We start from the raw sequence: 19,899 nt of genomic DNA, 5'->3' as shown, positions 1-19,899 counted from the left end.
GATTTTTTTGGCTCCCAAAGACAGCGTTATATTGAGGTAGAGGTGTATGTATATTGCATTAGCACTAAAAGTGTGCTAGAAGCTTTGTAAAGACAGAAGATGACCCAGTCCTGCCCCAAAGTCTAAATCCATATGCCTGGGTTTACTTATGGAAGCAGACAGGACGATTTGGACATAAGAAGATACTTGAAGATTTGGCCCAATAAGCGTAATGGAATCCTAACCCTTCTTCCCTTGCTCAGAGATGTTCCTTAACATAAGAGTTTGTTCCAAATTCTTCCTTCTCTTACATCCAAACAAATTCACAGAGGTCATGTAGGAGCCTATTATTAATAAATAACCAGTGCAAAATATTTCACTTTTGGTCGGTCCCATTTGGGGGTTATAGTCTTCCAGACAGACACACTGAGAACCTTCATAGATGCACTCCAGTTTTGCCAGTCTCAGAACACCGGAGCAGGAGGGTTTTGATGAACATGCCATTCTGTATTACTACTACTTCTCTTAATCTCCATGTTCATGGATGTATCTCGGGGCATAGTTTCCTTTCTAGTTTTATTTTTAGGGTAAGACAAGTAGTGAAAGCAGACACATCTTGCCAGATGGCAGTTATGGATTGTTACATGTCATTGCAGAATTTTGTTCCAAAGCAGTCAGTTCCTTTCCAGTACACTTTGAGCTACTCATTTATCCAGAAAGTTTTGTGAACTGGAAAAGGGGGGGAAATGATCAAGATACCACCTGATTTTCAGGTTAGTTGAGTGGTCTGTGCTGTAATCTTCTACTTATTCATGTAGATAGCTTATCAGAAGTGCAGAAATGAATCTCAGTTCCGATTCTAAGGGAATTAATGCCATCTAAATCGAAGGGAATTAATGTCATCTAGCACAGCACAATCTGGCAAGGTAGATTAAAAGGAATGAGAGACAGTTTGGAAGCTGAGAAGAAAAAAAGTTAAAAAAAAAAATACAAAATCCCTCAAGAAATCAGTGACCATCTCAAGTTGTAACTTCTATAGCTAATATACTGTATGCATCAAGAAATATTCTCTGGAGCCAGGAAATGTACTTTTCAGGGGGAAAAAGATGCATGTTATAAAAGCATACATTTATTATTGGGCTTAATTTGAAATTGAATACATCTATCTTACAATAAAGAGAGCCTTATTTGGGTGTTAGACTATACCCACAGCTAACATATTCAACTATAGTGCACTATAATTTATCTGTATCTACCATAGATATATATTACTAAGAATGTGATTAAAACACTTTTCTGGAATTGGGAGGTAGATAAGATAATAATAAGAAAAAATTGTTCCACCTTTGGGTATTAGTTATTCATTGACAACCTTAACTGAATAGTACAGCATTGGTACATAGAATACGTGTACAGTATGTAGGGTTTAATAAAAAAAATCCAGTTTGTATTGATATATTTTATTGACTGACAAATAATGTATAATTAAATACAAAATCAACATTTGTGGAAGCTTAACCCCAATCCTGTGAGTATTTATTCATGTACTTAACTTTACTTTTCTGAGTAGCCCCATTAGCTTCAATTAAAAACTCAGTCCTGTTTCATAGTTCTAAGGGGTTAAGATTATGGGACTTGTTCCTCCTCTCAACCCAGGAATGTGGCGGAAGGAATAAAAGGCATGGCCAGTGAAAATGTGAGAACGGCACCTTGAGGCCATGGGTGACCAAGTATGAGTTATAGCAGCCTTCAGATTGCTCTAATTTATGATGAAGCTGGCCCTACTCTCAGCTATCTAGTATCAAGTGTATCCTGTACTGCCTGGTTTGACCAGATAATCTGGGCCTGTGTGTTCAATCTAGAAAAAAATTGGTCTTTCCTGACTTTTGAAAGGTTAACTGAGAACTGAATTAATATTGATTTTGCATATAAGTGTATATTACTTGTCAAAGAATACAAACCTCAGTCATATTTTTCAAATTAGTTGTCATGTGATTTTGCTTCTTTTATTGCCCTGCTCTGACATAAAAACTGTTATTGTGATTGGGATGAAATTTTGGAAGAAAAACTTGGATACCAATTCTGAGCCCCGAGTTAAATTACACACCAGCAAGTTATAAACACCTCAAATGGGGTTGCCAGGGAAGTCCTGAGAGAATCTGTGTTATAGTTGCAGTGTCTGGACTCCTTAGAAGAATGCATTAATAGCCCTAATCTTCTATCAGGATTCTCAAAAATGGATCTCTGCATCTGTTTGTAGTCCCACTGATGTTAGCAAGACCCCCATATGGACACAGGGCTTTGCTCTAGTAGATTCCAATACACAATAGGGTCTACATATGTGAAAACATATTTTTTCTAAGTACTTTTAAACACAGTATATTTAATAATTGAGTCATCTTTTTAGCTGTTTTTCACACTGAGGCAATTCAGATAAATTGGTAAATAGAAAAATTAACATCAGTTTAAAAAAAAATTAAACAATCCGAAGTCATTTTATAAGTAAACAAAAAGAGCTACAGCAGGGTGTGCAGTTATGGAGAAATTACACCTCTGTTGTGGCTAAAGGTCCTTGGCTTTGCATTTTGCCTCCAGTGCACCTGAGGCATGTAAATGATGTTCTGCGCATATACACAGACACACTCTTGTAAGAGATGAAGATAGAGCATATTCTCATTAGTATTTTACACCATTCACATTTATAAAAGTGAGAATTTGACTCAAATTAAGTTCAGAGATGCCTTATAATTATACTCTAACATCTCATTTACAAGATAGATTAGTAATATGGTCTGTATTTTCTGTTTCCAGTACAGTTGAGTCCCTTGAGTGCTAAAGTACTGTTTTACATTGCTGTACAACTGAGGGTTTAATAAATCTGTCCAATGAGAATTTCATGCACAAAGTCATTGGGATTAAGTGTTTTTTATGGCCCAGTCAACTTTTCTCTGCTTTCAGTTTTTTGAAACTCAACAGCTGCTAGCTCTTCTAAATGTTTTTGTTAACATATGAAGATCAACCACAGTAACTTAAAAAAAACAAAAAAAAAAACTTTCAAACTACTCATCAAGCCTGATCCTAAGAGGTGCTCAACGCCAGGCAGGATCAAGCCCTTAAAGGGAAAGGCTGACCAAAAGCCATAGGCTCTTTTTCCTGATCAGCTATAATCCAGCCAGATGTATAAAAGGGATAAATATAAGTCACTCCCACTGAGTGCAGAGGTCTGAAAAAATAGTGTATAAAAATCCTTATGTTAATAGTAAAGCCTTTGGGTATCAATTATATTTTGTTTGTGAGTGCATGTGCCGGCTTCAGCTGTGAAACAGCTTTGTCTAAAGCTTTATGGAAAGGTATGTAGAGTAGTTTTGAGACTTCATTTGACTAAAAGTGATGTGGAAAGGAATTAAGCTTGTTTGTACAGATGGGCCTAGAATTAAAATACTCAGACTGGCTATTTGTGGGTATTGCCAAAATACCCTTCAATAGCACTGGTCTACAGTTTTTGAGAAGTCGTCTGCTTCAGAGATAAAATGTGCTATTTATTATGTATTTTGATGTGCTGAATTCAAATATGACCATTAAAACAACTGATTGGCTACTGTTTCTAAGATATTTAAGTTTTTACATTTTATGTCTATGTATATTGTGTAGATAGTAGAGTTTTAATCATAAATTGTAAACCTAGGTCTTTTCATGTGTTTATGGTTGCTTTACATGATAATATTTCACCTGTCCTGTTTATGTAACACTTTAAAAATCAGCAAAAGGGTTATATAAATAAAATTTATTATGAAACAAAAGGCAAAAAGCTATTATGTACATAGTTTAGTCCTATTCAGTGTCTACTCGGCGCTTCTTGGCTTGTCTCTTGTATTCATTAAATGAAGCATCTCTTGTCACTGTCCAGCAATAGTCTGCAAGCATTGATGGGCTCCATTTGCCCTGATAGCGTTTCTCCATTGTTGCAATGTCCTGGTGAAATCACTCGCCGTGCTCGTCGCTCACTGCTCCGCAGTTCGGTGGAAAAAAATCTAGATGAGAGTGCAAAAAATGTATCTTTAGTGACATGTTGCAACCAAGGCTTTTGTATGCCTTGAGGAGGTTTTCCACCAACAACCTGTAGTTGTCTGCCTTGTTGTTTCCGAGAAAATTTATTGCCACTAACTGGAAGGCTTTCCATGCCGTCTTTTCCTTGCCACGCAGTGCATGGTCAAATGCATCATCTCGAAGAAGTTCACGAATCTGAGGACCAACAAAGACACCTTCCTTTATCTTAACTTCACTTAACCTTGGAAATTTTCCACGGAGGTACTTGAAAGCTGCTTGTGTTTTGTCAATGGCCTTGACAAAGTTCTTCATCAGACCCAGCTTGATGTGTAAGGGTGGTAACAAAATCTTCCTTGATTCAACAAGTGGTGGATGCTGAACACTTTTCCTCCCAGGCTCCAATGACTGTCGGAGTGGCCAATCTTTCTTGATGTAGTGGGAATCTCTTGCACGACTATCCCATTCGCAGAGAAAACAGCAGTACTTTGTGTATCCAGTCTGCAGACCAAGCAAGAGAGCAACAACCTTCAAATCGCCACAAAGCTGCCACTGATGTTGGTCATAGTTTATGCACCTCAAAAGTTGTTTCATGTTGTCATAGGTTTCCTTCATATGGACTGCATGACCAACTGGAATTGATGGCAAAACATTGCCATTATGCAGTAAAACAGCTTTAAGACTCGTCTTTGATGAATCAATGAACAGTCTCCACTCATCTGGTACGTGAACGATGTTGAGGGCTGCCATCACACCATCGATGTTGTTGCAGGCTACAAGATCACCTTCCATGAAGAAGAATGGGACAAGATCCTTTTGACGGTCACGGAACATGGAAACCCTAACATCACCTGCCAGGAGATTCCACTGCTGTAGTCTGGAGCCCAACAGCTCTGCCTTACTCTTGGGTAGTTCCAAATCCCTGACAAGGTCATTCAGTTCACCTTGTGTTATGAGGTGTGGTTCAGAGGAGGAGGATGGGAGAAAATGTGGGTCCTGTGACATTGATGGTTCAGGACCAGAAGTTTCATCCTCTTCCTCGTCTGACTCAAGTGAGAATGATTCTGGTGCATCAGGAACCGGCAGTCCTTCTCCATGGGGTACTGGACGTATAGCTGATGGAATGTTTGGATAATGCACAGTCCACTTTTTCTTCTTTGACACACCTTTCCCAACTGGAGGCACCATGCAGAAGTAACAATTGCTGGTATGATCTGTTGGCTCTCTCCAAATCATTGGCACTGCAAAAGGCATAGATTTCCTTTTCCTGTTCAACCACTGGAGAAGATTTGTTGCACAAGTGTTGTAGCATATGTGTGGGGCCCACCTCTTGTCCTGATCTCCAATTTTGCAGCCGAAATAAAGGTGATAGGCTTTCTTAACCATAGTGGTTATACTGCGCTTTTGTGATGCAAAAGTCACTTCACCACAAACATAGCAGAAGTTATCTGCACTGTTCACACAAGTACGAGGCATCTCTGCTCACTTTGGCTAAACAGAAATGTGTCTCTTTGCAAAATCAAACACTGACAAATAAGAGAGCACGACACTGTATGATTTCTAGAGCTGATATAGGGCAATTTGTTCAGCAGAGTGATGTAAGCTTCTTTATGATTGCATCATCCATGACTTCTAGGAATAACATGATGCAATTCATATCATGTATGACGCAATACCAGCTTCAGATTGCATCATTCATTGTTTTGCCTAAAAAGCAAGTACTGTCCAAACTCAATCATAGATTTATTCATAGATCCAGTCAAAGATGTATTTTAGTCATTTCTGGTGTAAATTGAGATCCCTTCCCTTTATAACTCACTTATCCTCTGCCATTCCCAAGTCAAGGGTCGTATATACTGACCCAATAGCATATCTTGAAAACTAGAGCCAAACAACAATTTTAAGCATCATTTTCGTTCTCAGTGACCCAGAATTAGTAAAGTTTGACACATTTATTTCAGAAGCATTTTGGCTGTAGAGCAGTGTAATCTGGGTATTGTACCTGAATAAAAATTGGTTCAAGTGTGTGATGATTCAATGTAATACATAAAGGTTCTGAGTCTTCTCTGACTTACACTGATATAAATCAGGAGTATCTCCATTGAATTTTGTGGAGGCATGTCAAGTTAAAAGATTCAGGTTCAAAATATCTACGTATAAGATAAATATGAGTGTACATGAGGATAAATACGTTATGGAACCATAGGGCCACATTCTGCTCTCAGTTATAATGGTGTAGAAAGCAGAGTAACTCCACTGAAGTTAACGAAGTTGTACAAATGTCAAAGTGGAGTAAGTGATATCAGAGTGAAGCCCTTATTCAACACTTTGAAATGGCCAAAGCTAAAGGACCTGGCCCACATGCAGAAATCCCATTGGCATCTATGGCTGTTTTACAGGCAGAGCAGTTGCAGCTTTGGGGTCTTTATCCTGCACAGAGAAGACTCGTATTTGATTTAGTGGCCTACACTTGCAGCATATTGGTACAGCAGTTAACTATGAGCTGTCCGGTTCCAAGAGTAACCTATTAGGACAAGTTATGAGGTGATCTCAATGTTGATGTACATTACATGCAGATAACCAGCATAAGATAACATTAAGGTGGTGTAACTTACCGACTGGAGGGGTGAAAAGATGGGGTTGTAACAGAGGAAAAGCAACCCACAGCAGGGAGTAAGCAGGTGTAAGATAAGTGGGAAGAAGGGGCTTTTCCTATACCTTCTTATTTCTTCCTGGTACTTGCTTGTCCTACTACAACCCTGTCCTTCAACCTCAAAAACCGCCACCACAGTTTGCACCAGTTGACCCCCTTGGTTGAAGTCTCTGAAAAGAGGCTGAGTATTGAAAGCATCATAGAGACTGACTTATCCTCCCAACCTAATGGTGGCCTATCCAGTGGGGAAGCTTGCACAGCTGATGCATATGATGTAGCAGATAAAGAAAAGATTTCAGTCTCCGAGGCTTTAAATCTGGCATCTCTCATGAGCATTAAATTCTCTCACACAAAAATCAATTTGATGTTTTTGTTTATGATCTCTATTCATTTTATCTTATAAAAATGGAAAATGCTTCTTTCTCTTTCTGAAAACATTTGGCACATGTTCTAAACTCTAAGTGTTGAATTAGGCAACTTTCCAGTAACTCCCTTCCAGCACATCTAAATCGAGATTACAGCTGTCCTTTTGGAAAGGCATACATAACTCAGCATGTGGGAAACTGACTGACATTTTCTCTTCTCCTTTTCAGAGTGTCTCCTCTGCAGAAGTCTGAAATAGTAGACATGGTAAAGAAACATGTAAATGCCATCACATTAGCCATCGGAGACGGTGCCAATGACGTGGGAATGATCCAGACCGCGCATGTGGGAGTCGGGATCAGTGGGAATGAGGGCATGCAGGCAACCAACTCTTCTGATTACTCCATAGCACAGGTCAGAGGCACTAAAAAGCAGCTGCCATGTTCTGTTGACAGAGGTATCAGCTGTGTGGCAGCATAAGCGCTTCATTGCTGGCTTTCAAGCCGAGAGAATCTTTGTTTATATCCTCTTTGAGACTGCCATCTAAAACTGATATCTTGGATGTATTAGGGATCATTTTAGTTTTGATCTTGTACCCTTTGGGGCAATGATCAACCCTTTCCTAAAGGCTTAGGTTTCTTCTTGCCAGCTGTGGAACATTCAAACTGTTCAGTAAGCAGGGAGAGGCGCCATTCATGACAGTTACATTTAATGCCCTTCTAATTATAATTTATCTTCCTCAGTGTGCTCTTGTCACTGACACCTGTTGGTGAACTATATTAATGTCCAGAAGAGGCAGATGATGATGGGACATTTTTATTTTGAAGTCTCTTTACCACGTTTTTCTTAAACTACTAAAGAATCAGTTATTCAAATACTAAAGAGCTGGTCAATATTTTGAGATAATTCAGGCAGTGACAGTGACTAGGGTGCATGCTCCCAACTTATCCCATCAAATTCAGCACTGATTACTTTAGAGGCGGCAGTGGGACAAAGCCATGCAAATTGCGCAAGCTCTTTGTTTAATTGAACAAATCAAAACATAAACATATTAAAAGCAGCACAAGAAAGAAAAGAGACTTTTGCTAATGTACATGTAATGTGAATATTGTTTGTTTACAGTTAAGGTATCATATGTTCACTTATCACTTGTGATAAGAAAATCTTTAATATTTGGTAATAGTATAAGAAGGCTAGATTCAAATCTAGAACGGGGTAATGACCAAAAGTCATTAGTCTGTTGGCTCTTTGGTAGCCTGTGAGAAATGAGTTGGGATTTCATGCCACAAGCATGTAGGCAGCCATCAGATGAACTCACTATGAAATCTTCCTTTACAGTTGATACTAATTGGCACCCTTATTGGAAATTTCCGCAGAGAGCTGAAGGATTGGAAGGGCAGAAAGGCAAACTCCCCTTTTACTCCTCGAGGCAGTTGTTCCTGAACAGGTTGACCCATTGACAGAGCAATAAAGGAAAGGTGCACTGCTACCATGGTGTATGTGTTCCATGGTCAGGCAGAGGGCTTCTGTATTCAGGAGTGGTCATCAGAGAATTTTCACAAGCACTAAATGCACTTTTAAAATGTCAGGTTAAAAACCTCATCAGATATTAGTTCAGTAATAGACAGTAGTTTACTGCAAGAACACTTACACAGTATGACACCAAAAGTGTTATACACCAGGACAACCTTCAACTGCCTTGATCACAATGGTTACACTGTCCAGCAGTGGTCTCTACATTACTAATTTTCTAACCTTCTACCATATATTACTTTTGAGGCACAATTCATTTAAAAAATCCGTATTTACAAGACTTCATAAGATTCAATTTATTTATTAAAATGGCAGTGTAAAAGAATAAGTAGGTAGTCAGAGTTTTGTCCATAGATGGCCTATCACATTTTATTAACGCCTTTGGCATTTATTCTAATAACTTTAAACCTGATGAAATCATTTGATATTCATGTGTCGCTTTTGGATGAATATAAGAATGGTGAAAATGGGTTGTGCTCAGTTTAACTGTGGTTTGGGGATTATTGACCATAGCAATAGAGATAATGTTATAGTTAGGGCTGTCAAGCGATTAAAAAAATTAATCGTGATTAATCATGTGATTAAACAACAATAGAATACCATTTATTTTAAATATTTTTGGATGTTTACTACATTTTCAAATATATTAATTTCAATTATAACACAGACTACAAAGTGTACAGTGCTCACTTTATATTTATTTTTTATTACAAATATTTGCACTGTAGAAAAACAAAAATTGTATTTTTCAATTCACCTCATACAAGTACTGTAGTGCAATCTCTGAATCATGAAAGTTGAACTTACAAATGTAGAATTATGCACCAAAAAAAACCTGCATTCAAAAATAAAACCATGTAAAACGTTAGCGCCTACAAGTCCACTCAGTCCTACTTCAGCCAATCACTCAGACAAACAAGGTTGGTTACAATTTGCAGGAGATAATGCTGTCTGCTTCTTGTTTACAATGTCAACTGAAAGTGAGAACAGGCGTTCACATGGCACTGTTGTAGCTGGCATTGCAAGATATTTATGTGCCAGATGCGCTAAAGATTCATATGTCCCTTCATGCTTCAACCACTATTCAAGGGGACATGCTTCCATGCTGATGATGGGTTCTGCTTGATAACTATCCAAAGCAGTGCGGACTGACACATGTTAATTTTCATCTTCTGAGTCAGATGCCATCAGCAGAAGGTTGATTTTTCTTTTTGGGTGGTTTGGGTTCTGTAGTTTCCGCATCAGAGTGTTGCTCTTTTAAGACTTCTAAAATCATGCTCCATGCCTCGTCCGTCTCAGATTTTGGAAGGCACTTCAGATTCTTAAATCTTGAGTCGAGTGCTGTAGCTATTTTTAGAAATCTCACAGTGGTACCTTCTTTGTGTTTTGTCAAATCTACTGTGAAAGTGTTCTTAAAACGAAACATGTGCTGGGTCATCATCCAAGACTGCTATAACATGAAATATATGCAGACTGCGGGTAAAATAGAGCAGGGGACATACAATTCTCCCCCCAAGGAGTAGAGTCACAAATTTAATTGATGCATTATTTTTTTTAACGAGCATCATCAGCATGGAAGCACGTCCTCTGGAATGGTGGCCGAAGTATGAAGGGGCATACAAATGTTTAGCATATCTGGCATGTAAATACCTTGCAACGCTGGCCACAACAGTGCCATGCGAATGCCAGTTCTCACTTTCAGGTGACATTGTAAATAAGAAGCTGGCAGCAGTATCTCCAGTCAGTGTAAACAAACTTGTTTGTCTTAGCAATTGGCAGAATAAGAAATAGGACTGAGTGGACTTGTAGGTTCTAAAGTTTTACACTGTTTTGTTTTTGAATGCAGTTATGTAACCAAAAAAATCTGTATTTGTAAGTTACGCTTTCACGCTAAAGAGATTGCACTTCAGTACTTGTATGAGGTGAATTGAAAAATACTATCATTTTTACAGTGCATATATTTGTAATCAGAAATAATAATATAAAGTGAGCACTGTGCACTTTGTATTCTATGTTGTAATTGAGATCAATATTGAAAATGTAGAAAAGCATCCAAAAATATTTACCGTATATACTCGTTCATAAGCCAAATTTTTTAGTAAAAAAGGGAAGCATCTTCTGAGTAATTTAAGTAGACCACTGTAATGTAGTATCTTATACCCAAATGATACTTCCAATCCAGTGATTCCAGAAGTGGGCACACATGGAAAAATAAAGCTCTATATAAAGACTCACTAAGGATTCCACGAGGAATCCTATAATGAACTAAACAAATAAAAAGGAAGTTTGCCTCTGACCCAGGGCCCAAAGAATAACTTCCACTCATACAGAGACTATGTTTGAATCCTCTTTTTTTTTTAAATGTTCTTGTCCCCATGATTCATTTTCAAAGAATTCCTAAACCAAAATACTGAGGTTCTTTACATGGTTCTAAAATTTAATAAAACTTTTTATTGAGAAGATACTTTATATGCAGCGGAGGAATCTGGAGTGTCTTGGGATCATTGCTTTTTTGAATACTTTAAAGGGGAAAAGTGCTCAGGGAAATTCTTCCTTTAAAATAAATGTTGGGTTCATGGTTCAGTTTTGTTCCTAGGAAAGCCTGGGTTGTATTCTAGATGTTTTCTTTTTCCTAAATTTCACCCAGTTGTATTAAATAATGAGTACTGGTACTCTAAAACACCTTTTTATTTGGTAGTGCATCTCTCATTTTTAGATCAAGACTGGATATCTTTCTAGAAGATATGTTATAGCTCAAATAGAAGCTATGGTTTGATGCACAAATTGCTGGAAGAAGTTATATGGTCTGTGTTATGCAGGAGGTCAAAGTAGAGGATCATAATGGTCCCTTTTGGCCTTACAATTTTTATAAATCTCCTGGCACCCATGTATGCTCTGTATCTCACTTATTATTAGACCCCCCCCCCTTCCTGCAAACACTTACTCATGTAAGTAACTCAATGCATGTCAGTACCTCCACTGAGCTCTGTTAAAATAAAATATGGCTGTTTTATTTAATTCCTTGTCAAAGCTCAGTGGGACAACTCACATGTATTTAAAGTATCAGAACCTTATTCTTTCTGAGTGGCATCATTTCCTCAGCTCTTTTAGGTAGCACTTTTGCATTTTCTTGAGCGATTACAAACTAAGTGAGTAGCATTATAGTAACTAAATTGTTAAAATTGTATGAGTTATGGCTACACCATTTGTGCAGTTTTTCCTCTTTGGGTTATTCTACAGTATATCGATAGAATACATGCCAGCCTTGCTGGAGTTTACACTATATGTAAAAGGATGAATCTTGGGAAGCATTAAAGTTGTGGCAGGACGGAAGAGAGCGTGTAGGTTGATAGGTAGTTAATGGGTTAGTACATTTATTAGCCATTCACTTTTGGTTATCTACTTTCCAATCCTGATGTAGGCTGGATAGAGACTGAACCCAAACTGAATTATAATGTGGCTTGCTTTGTTTTCTATTTTGCTGAAATACCACCAGAGAGCCTGTTCTTGTGGTATTTGCAGCAAATGCATTAAGTCCTGGAGATCTTGGGAGAAAGGCTATATATCATGACATTTCTAGCTCATGTTTGGAGATCCCAGAGTTTCAAATGGGCTTTGGATGAATAATAAATTTGAACTAGAATTTGAAACTTGAACTCCAAACCTTTTGAGGTGGCATACCACTAGCCCAGAAGTGGAAATGAGTTGCTTGGCATCCTTCTGGTTCCCAAAAACCACCACACACAATGGTGAAATTCATTCTCTTCTCATGGGAGGCCTGAGGCTGAACTGAAAGGAATGTTACAAGTCACAGGTGGGTTCCTTGACAGAGCCTGTGTGACAAACACATTTCCTGCCCACACTGTGGGCTTGATCTTGCTCTCATTGAAGGCAATGTGAGAAATCCCATTGAATTAAATAGGAGTAGAACTGAGTCATCTTTGTGGTTCAAACCAGTATTATTAGGCACCAATTTCCATACACATTAGATTCATTTACTAATTGGGTTTATTTAAGGGGAAAAAAGGAATCTACTACTTGTTTTAGATGCTCATATTATGACCACATTTATTATCGAGTGAACTGTAAATGTTCATAAAAATGTATTTGTTCCCATCTTCTTTCAAAAGCTGGTAGTGTTCTTTTTCTCTTTTCAGCACTTTACCTTGAGTCTCCATTTTAGCCCAGAACATTTCTAATTACCACATTGCTCCTTTTAAAACACAGAGAAGAGCCTTGTACCACACACTTATTATTAAACCCTCAAACACAGTCATCTTCTCTTGCCGTTAAATAAGAGTTTACATTTATAGTTAATCCAGTAGGCCCTATTATGTTAACCTTGCCTCATTTTTCTATCAGGATAGTAATAATAATTGAAGGCTTCTTCCTGTTTAAAGCAAATGAAAACCAAATTTATGGAATCATGTTTAAAAGATTTATTCCAAAAAAGGAATGTTTTGCTGTGATTTTTTTAATGTTTTGTTTGTGGGTAATAATCTGTCAACATTACTCTCATGGAAAGGAAGTTCTTGGAATGGATTTAATAACTGATCTAAATTTTATTTACTTTGTATAGAGAGTTGTAAAATGTGAGGCTATTTTTACTTATGTCCATTTTTCTTTTTCTAGTTTTCTTACTTGGAGAAACTATTATTAGTCCATGGAGCCTGGAGTTACAATCGAGTGACCAAATGCATATTGTATTGCTTCTACAAGAATGTGGTCTTGTATATTATTGAGGTAAGAACAGTCAAGAGGATGGACTTTGGCAAACAGTAACAATTGCAATTAGTAAATTAAAATTAAATGCTCTCTTCGCATGACACATATTCATTTTGTGGAGTTCGCTGCCAAAAGATGTCACATAGTGAAGCTGGATTTTAAAAGAGGTTGGATACATTTATGACCTTTAATACTATGTGTAGTTATGCCTGTTAAGATTTGGGAGAAATCAAATATCATGTTTCAGGTGTAAACTGATTGTAGCAATGGTCAGGAAGAATCATTCCCTAATGCACATTATTGCACATTTGGCCGTGTACATCACGAGGATACTAGATTTGATGGATCAATCATCTGATCTGGTATGGCAAATTCTGTGTTGCTGAACCAGTGCTCAAAATCATTTAAAAAAAATAGTTGAAGGTTTTTCTTCATTCTTTCCAATAAATAGATGCTAAGAGGGAGGGATAATAAACAACAAAATGAGAACCTTATAATTAGCCAGCCACTTAGAGTAGATTACAGGAGACAGTAGGTCAGAAATGTTTTACTGTTCAATAAATCATACCATGGTCTGTGTACATATCTGACTCCCTCAGGGTCTAATAATCTTTTATTAGGGTGACCAGATGTCCCGATTTTATAGGGACAGTCCTGATTTTTGGGTCTTTTTCTTATATAGGCTCCTATTACCCCCTCCACCCCCACCCCCGTCCCGATTTTTCACATTTGCTGACTGGTCACCCTAATTTTTATGCATGTATTATTCTCATGGAGAACAGAAGTTCTCAGCAAACATGTTCCATTTTTTCTTATATGTATCTGAATGACCTCTACTTTTGGAGTTCATCATTTCCAATACAGTTCGAAGTCTATTTACTACATGTGGTCAGCTGCCATAGTATTGAAGAGTCAAACTATCATTTCCAACTGCACCTTAGAGCAGGGGTGGGCAAACTATGGCGCGCAGGCCGGATCTGGCCCATCAGGGCTTTGGATCCAGCCCACGGGATTGCCCCCCATGGCGCCGTGGGCCCTGCAACGCTCTCAGAAGCGGCCCCCAGGCGGGGGGGGCAGAGGGCTCCGCGTGCGTTGCCCTTGCCTCCAGGCACCAACCCCTGCAGCTCCCATTGGCCAGGAATGGGGAACCACGCCAATGGGAGCTTCGGGGGAGGTACCTGGAGGTGCATCAAGGGCAGTGCACGTGGAGCCCTCCGCCCCCCCACCCGCTCCCCCAGGGGCCGCAGTGCTTCCTGGAGCGGCACGGGTCCGGGGACAGGGCAGACAGGCAGGGTGCCTGCCCTGGCACTGGTGTGCACCGCTGCCACCCCGGAGCCGCTTTAGGTAAGCGGCGCTGGGCTGAAGCTTGAACCCCTCCTGCACCCTGCCCCCCAACTCCCTGCCCTAAGCCCCCTGCCTGCACCTCGCACCCCTCCTGCACCCCAATCCCCTGCCCTGAGCTCCCTGCTGTACCCTGCACCCCCGTGCACCCCAACCCCCTGCCCTGAGCCCCCTCCCACAGTCCACACCACTGCCCTGACCCCCCTCCTGCACCCCAACCCCCTTCCCTCAGCCCCCTCATACAACCCGCACCCCTCCTCTGCCCCAATCCCTTGCCCTGAGCCCCTTCTTGCACACCGCACCCCCTCCCACATCCCGCACTCCCTCCCGCACCCCAACCCCCTGCCCCGGCCCTGCATACAATTTCCCCACCCAGATGTGGCCCTCGGCCCAAAAAGTTTGCCCACCCCTGCCTTAGAGACTAACAAATTTATTTGGGTTAAGGTTATAAATTCTCCTTCATTATAAGATAGATTCTGATTGTCCCCTGTCTTTGCCAAAACTTAAATCCATGTACCTGATATTTCACAGGCATGGTCTTATCATAGTGTAGAAATTTTCATAAAGTTTTCAGACAAGGCATTTTAGGAGATGGGAGGGTTCTAGCATGACCTGATCTCACTCATTGAATATTTTTCTAGCCAGTTTTTTGGCTCATATTTACAAAACTGTTTTCAGTAAGAGGATCTAAGTGTTGCTGGAGATGAGAATAATTGTATTCATTAGTGCTGAATAATTAATGGAGCATTGCGAATTTTTTTTAAAATAGGCATTTTTTCCCCTCTCTTCGTTTGGAATACCCTTAGCAGCTTCACAATTACTTTTCTTTCTCTAGGAGTTCTATTTCCATTTCATAGACTTTTTTTAAAAAAAATACTGATTCTTATAGATTATTGTATAAAATGACTGCTTCAATAATTGTTACAGCTAATAAAAATATTGTATAATACTATAGGGCTAAATTATAACTACCCCAATGTGAAAAGGCTGAAAAATCCACTCATGGAACGGCTGAAGATTGGTGGTGAACTTTGTGACCTGAGGTGTTTCTGTTAAATCATCTTGTTGTGGGGAGGGGTCTTCCTAACCATAAGTAAGGCTAAGATTTAATCACAGGTATTTTTAGTAAAAGTCATGGACATGTCACAGGGCAGTAAAAAAAATTCATGACCCCTGACCTGTCCATGACTTCTTCTATAAGTACCCCTGACTAAATCTTAGGAGCTCTGGGGGACTTCAGGGGTGCTGCTGGTGTTCTGGGCTGGGGGGGGGGGGCCCGAAGAATTGCCGGGGCGCGGGGGCCCGGGGGGCCCCGGGTGCCCGGGGGGCGGCGGCCGGGGGTGCCAGGGGGGGGGGGGGGGGGGGAGTGGTTGGGAGGCAGCCTGGGGTGCCGCTGGTGCTCCAGGGTGCAGGGAGGCTGGGGCTGCTTGGGCAGCCCTGGGGTCAGCTGCACTGGCCACTACAGAAGTCACTGAGTCCCAGAAAGTCACAGAATCCATTATTTCTGTGACCTCCATGACAGACTCGCAGCCTTAACCATAAGATGTCCTGAGATGATGCTTAAAATGCATGTCTATTCTGAAAGTACCCTGTGTAAAGATGGCCTCTTCTTTCTATCCTCATCTGCTTCCTTTGGGTATTCAGAGTCCTGTCTCCTTGCTTCACTGACAAATTAACTTTTACTCCTTTTTAGTTCTGTTGGCACTGCAGAGCCAGTACAGCTAAGAATGAGCTGGATTCCATTCTGGCTAATGCATCTGCATAACAGAATTGTTAATGAGTAGTTTCTGTTGCATGGCCATATTATGCCCCCAGTTACACCTGTACATCTGCATTACATATTTGTAAGATTCACTCACAAGGAAGTTGCTGCTGGCAATGGGGTATAAGTGGAGGCAGAATTTGAAGCCCATGGGGTTGCACCTGTGTAACTGAGGCAGGGCCGGCTCCAGGCACCAGCGTAGCAAGCTGGTGCTTGGGGCGGCACATGGAAGGGGGCGGTACGTCCAGCTCTTCAGCGGCAATTCGGCGGCGGGTCCCTCAGTCCCTCTCAGCGGGAAGGACCTGCCGCCGAATTGCCACTGAAGAATGAAGCAGCGGCAGTAGAGTGGCGACGGAAGTGCTGCAGATCACGATCGCGGCCTTTTTTTTTTTTTTTTTTTTTTTTTTTTTGTCTGCTTGGGGCGGCAAAAACCCTGGAGCCGGCCCTGAACTGAGGGCAAGAACTGACTTACAGAATTGATACTAGTGATGATACCCAACCTTGAGAGCACTCATTTTTTATTTTCAGCTGCCATGTTGACTTTTCAGCACTGGCACTTTGGAAAAAAATTATATTTATAAACTTAGCAAAATTGACCTGGAAACTGAGATACAACAAATATGCAACCCCAGGCTACTATCCTTGGAGTCACTTTCCAGACCACAATTAAACTTTTTGCTTTCCACAAGGAAGATCGTGATGTTTTGCATTTCTAGTGTGAGACCTTTGAGTGCCATTCACTCTTTATGTGGAGTGGTGATCACAGAAAAGAGAAGCTCCACCATGACACAAAACCCACAGCTCATGAGATTCCCACCTCCATCTACTGTGGTGCACACCCTTGAGTAGCTGCTGCAGTATTATTGTTTGTTCCCTGACACTCTGAACAAGCTTGGCCTTTACCTCCCACTGTCTGTTTTGACTTGCCATGTGCAGAGAGATTTTTCTTCGACATCACAGTGAAACCAGGGTTTGTACCTGAATTACATTCCAAGCTAATTTTCAAAAGACTCTACTGAGTAAATATTTTTAGAGTTGAACTGAAGAGCATGTCTGTCAGAGTGACAGGGCTGTTAGTTGTGCTTTTTCTACTGTTAAGTGTTTTGTTTTCACTGGAGGTTTAACACCTGAAGTAAGCTTTATGTAACTGAATTTCACAGGTCTGCAATACTGAGTCTCATTGTAATTCTTTTTGTTCCTGCCTCCTCTCATACAAGCCACAGAGTAGAAATAATGACAGGTTTCAGAGTAGCAGCCGTGTTAGTCTGTATCCGCAAAAAGAACAGGAGTACTTGTGGCACCTTAGAGACTAACAAATTTATTAGAGCATAAGCTTTTGTGGGTTACAGCATCCGAAGAAGTGGGCTGTAACCTACAAAAGCTTATGCTCTAATAAATTTGTTAGTCTCTAGAGTAGAAATAAGAGATTGTTCTCAATGAGGAAGCCTGAGTACAGCCAGCCATGAAAGTCAAAGCTTCAGTTAGGAGAGGAGCAAATATGGGTTAAACCAAGAATGAAGAACTGTCTGAAGAACTTGTCCTCTGCCCCCTTTCTCCAACATCTCTGGGTGCATGGATCATCATATAGCTCAAAACCAGTAGCAGATTTAAAAATTGGTCCCAGAAATGTACCTAGTGAGAGCACAAGGAGGAATCTAGCAATATCATCTCACGCTGTGACTTTCCACGCTTTTGTGATTAATTTCCTCCAGCTTCTTGGAAAGGTATTCAAAAAACAAAATTCTGGGTCTAAATATCCAATGCACTCACCTTTTTTGTGCTGTAGGTGTTACTTGTACTAGAGTCTGCTGAGCTGACACTGGTCACTTCTTTGTTCAATGGGGGTGTGATGGTATTTTGGTGAATGGGGGTGGGGTTGTATTAAATTCTCTAAATACATAAGCTTGCTGTTTAGCTGCATTTCATTGGGCATACATTCCAGCAGCATATTAAAGCTGTCTCCTGTGACAAGAGGTCTAAAATGTTGGAGCAGAATAGAGCCCTTAGATGAAAGAGAATGTGGGAAAACATCAAGAAAAAATTAAGTCCTCGTACTCTGCAGATTTGGATTGGAGCCCATTTAATATTTGTGCTTTTTGTTTTTAAATGAAGAGAACTTTAATGCTTATGAAACTTCCAAGAATGACAGCCCTGGAAGTTAAAGTCTTTTGGGTCTGATTCTCCTTTGCCCCAAGGCCCCTATGTGCCATTCTGGCAGTGTCTTAAAGAAGATGTAAATGTAATTTTCACTTGCTTAAGGCCCAGTTATGCTGCCAGTGCAGTGCAAAGAGACCTTTCTATAAGTGAGAATCACGCCCTTTATCCATCGAGCAGGTTCAGCAAAATCAGCAGTGAAGTTTCCCAGTTCTGCCAGGCACTGAACTGTGAGAGGGTAATTCTGTTTGTAAAGTGACCAAGATGGTAAGAGGAGCAGAACCCAAATAAAATGCCTTTTTGCCAGGTGCACTCTTAGATTCTTGTTGTCTGTCTGCAGGAGAAGATTACTTAAATCTTCACACTGCACTTTTATGCTGTCCCAGAATCACCCCTGAAACATGAAGTCAGCAAACAGACTCCACTGACAAATAGCTGGGCATCATTACAAGTCTCCATCCCATTCAGTTATTTATTTACCTGGCTTTATACCAGCTTGTGAAATAAGAGATCTATCCAACAGATGTGAAACAGATATTTCACTACAGATGATATCAAGTCTCTCTGATGATATCAGAGCTATGATAGATATATAGCTGATTTCAAATGTAAAAAGACACCGGAACCTCTTTCATGTCATGCTTAGAAGCTGAAACATGGCAAGATCAAAGAAGATATCAGAAATACCAGGGAAAAGTTCAAACCATTTGTGAGTGATACCTTGATCAGTATATGGAACGCAGTGACCAGGTCGGAGAGAATTACACAGGAAAGGAGTGCTGGTTCCTTTATTGGAACAAATTAGTTAAGTTAGTACAATAAAGCCTACTTGCCCTAATTAAGGATCAAGGCCCCCTTGTACTAGGTACAGTACAACAAATAAAAATGATAGTGCTTGCATCAGAGGTCTCACAATCTAGGACTGTGACAAGACTCAACAGGTGGAAGAAACTGAGAAGGGGGTACTGAGGGGAGGATGAGGTGTCAGCAAGAGGAATGAGTTATAAATAGCACTTTTCTCAGCTCACCATCTGCCTAGCCATTGTCAGATGGCCAAGTTTTCTAGTTGTCAATACAGATATAAATCTTAAGGCAAGACTTGACGATGGTGGCTTTATATATTTTAATAAGGTTTCTTTCCTATATGTAAGGGTAGCAAGGGAGAAAGTGAACAAATGTGCTAGAGGAGAATAAGGCACTAAGCCATCAGCCTCATAATTTTCCCATTTGGAACTCAATTAAGCCCTCAAAAAAAGTCTAAACTTATTACTGCTTAGATAAACATACTTTTAAAAATGAGTCAGATTTGGGAGTCCCACGAGATTGGGTTATGCGTAACCTGTGA

General features: G+C 40.2%; 1 protein-coding gene across 1 annotated transcript in view; it reads left to right on the top strand.

Annotated features, from left to right (window-relative positions):
- The window catches only part of LOC112112818 (phospholipid-transporting ATPase IB-like), a 422,105-nt gene that overhangs the window by 321,433 nt on the left and 80,773 nt on the right, over positions 1-19,899 (top strand). Inside the window, exons 25-26 of the mRNA XM_026653425.1 lie at positions 7,270-7,453; positions 13,205-13,315. Coding sequence (XP_026509210.1) covers positions 7,270-7,453; positions 13,205-13,315 — 295 coding nt within the window. The remainder of the gene's footprint in view (positions 1-7,269; positions 7,454-13,204; positions 13,316-19,899) is intronic.

Source organism: Terrapene carolina, unplaced genomic scaffold, assembly GCF_002925995.2.
Source record: "Terrapene carolina triunguis isolate 2854851 unplaced genomic scaffold, T_m_triunguis-2.0 Scaffold139, whole genome shotgun sequence".
Classification (NCBI taxonomy): Eukaryota; Metazoa; Chordata; order Testudines; family Emydidae; genus Terrapene; species Terrapene triunguis.
This window is presented reverse-complemented; position numbering and strand designations above follow the sequence as displayed.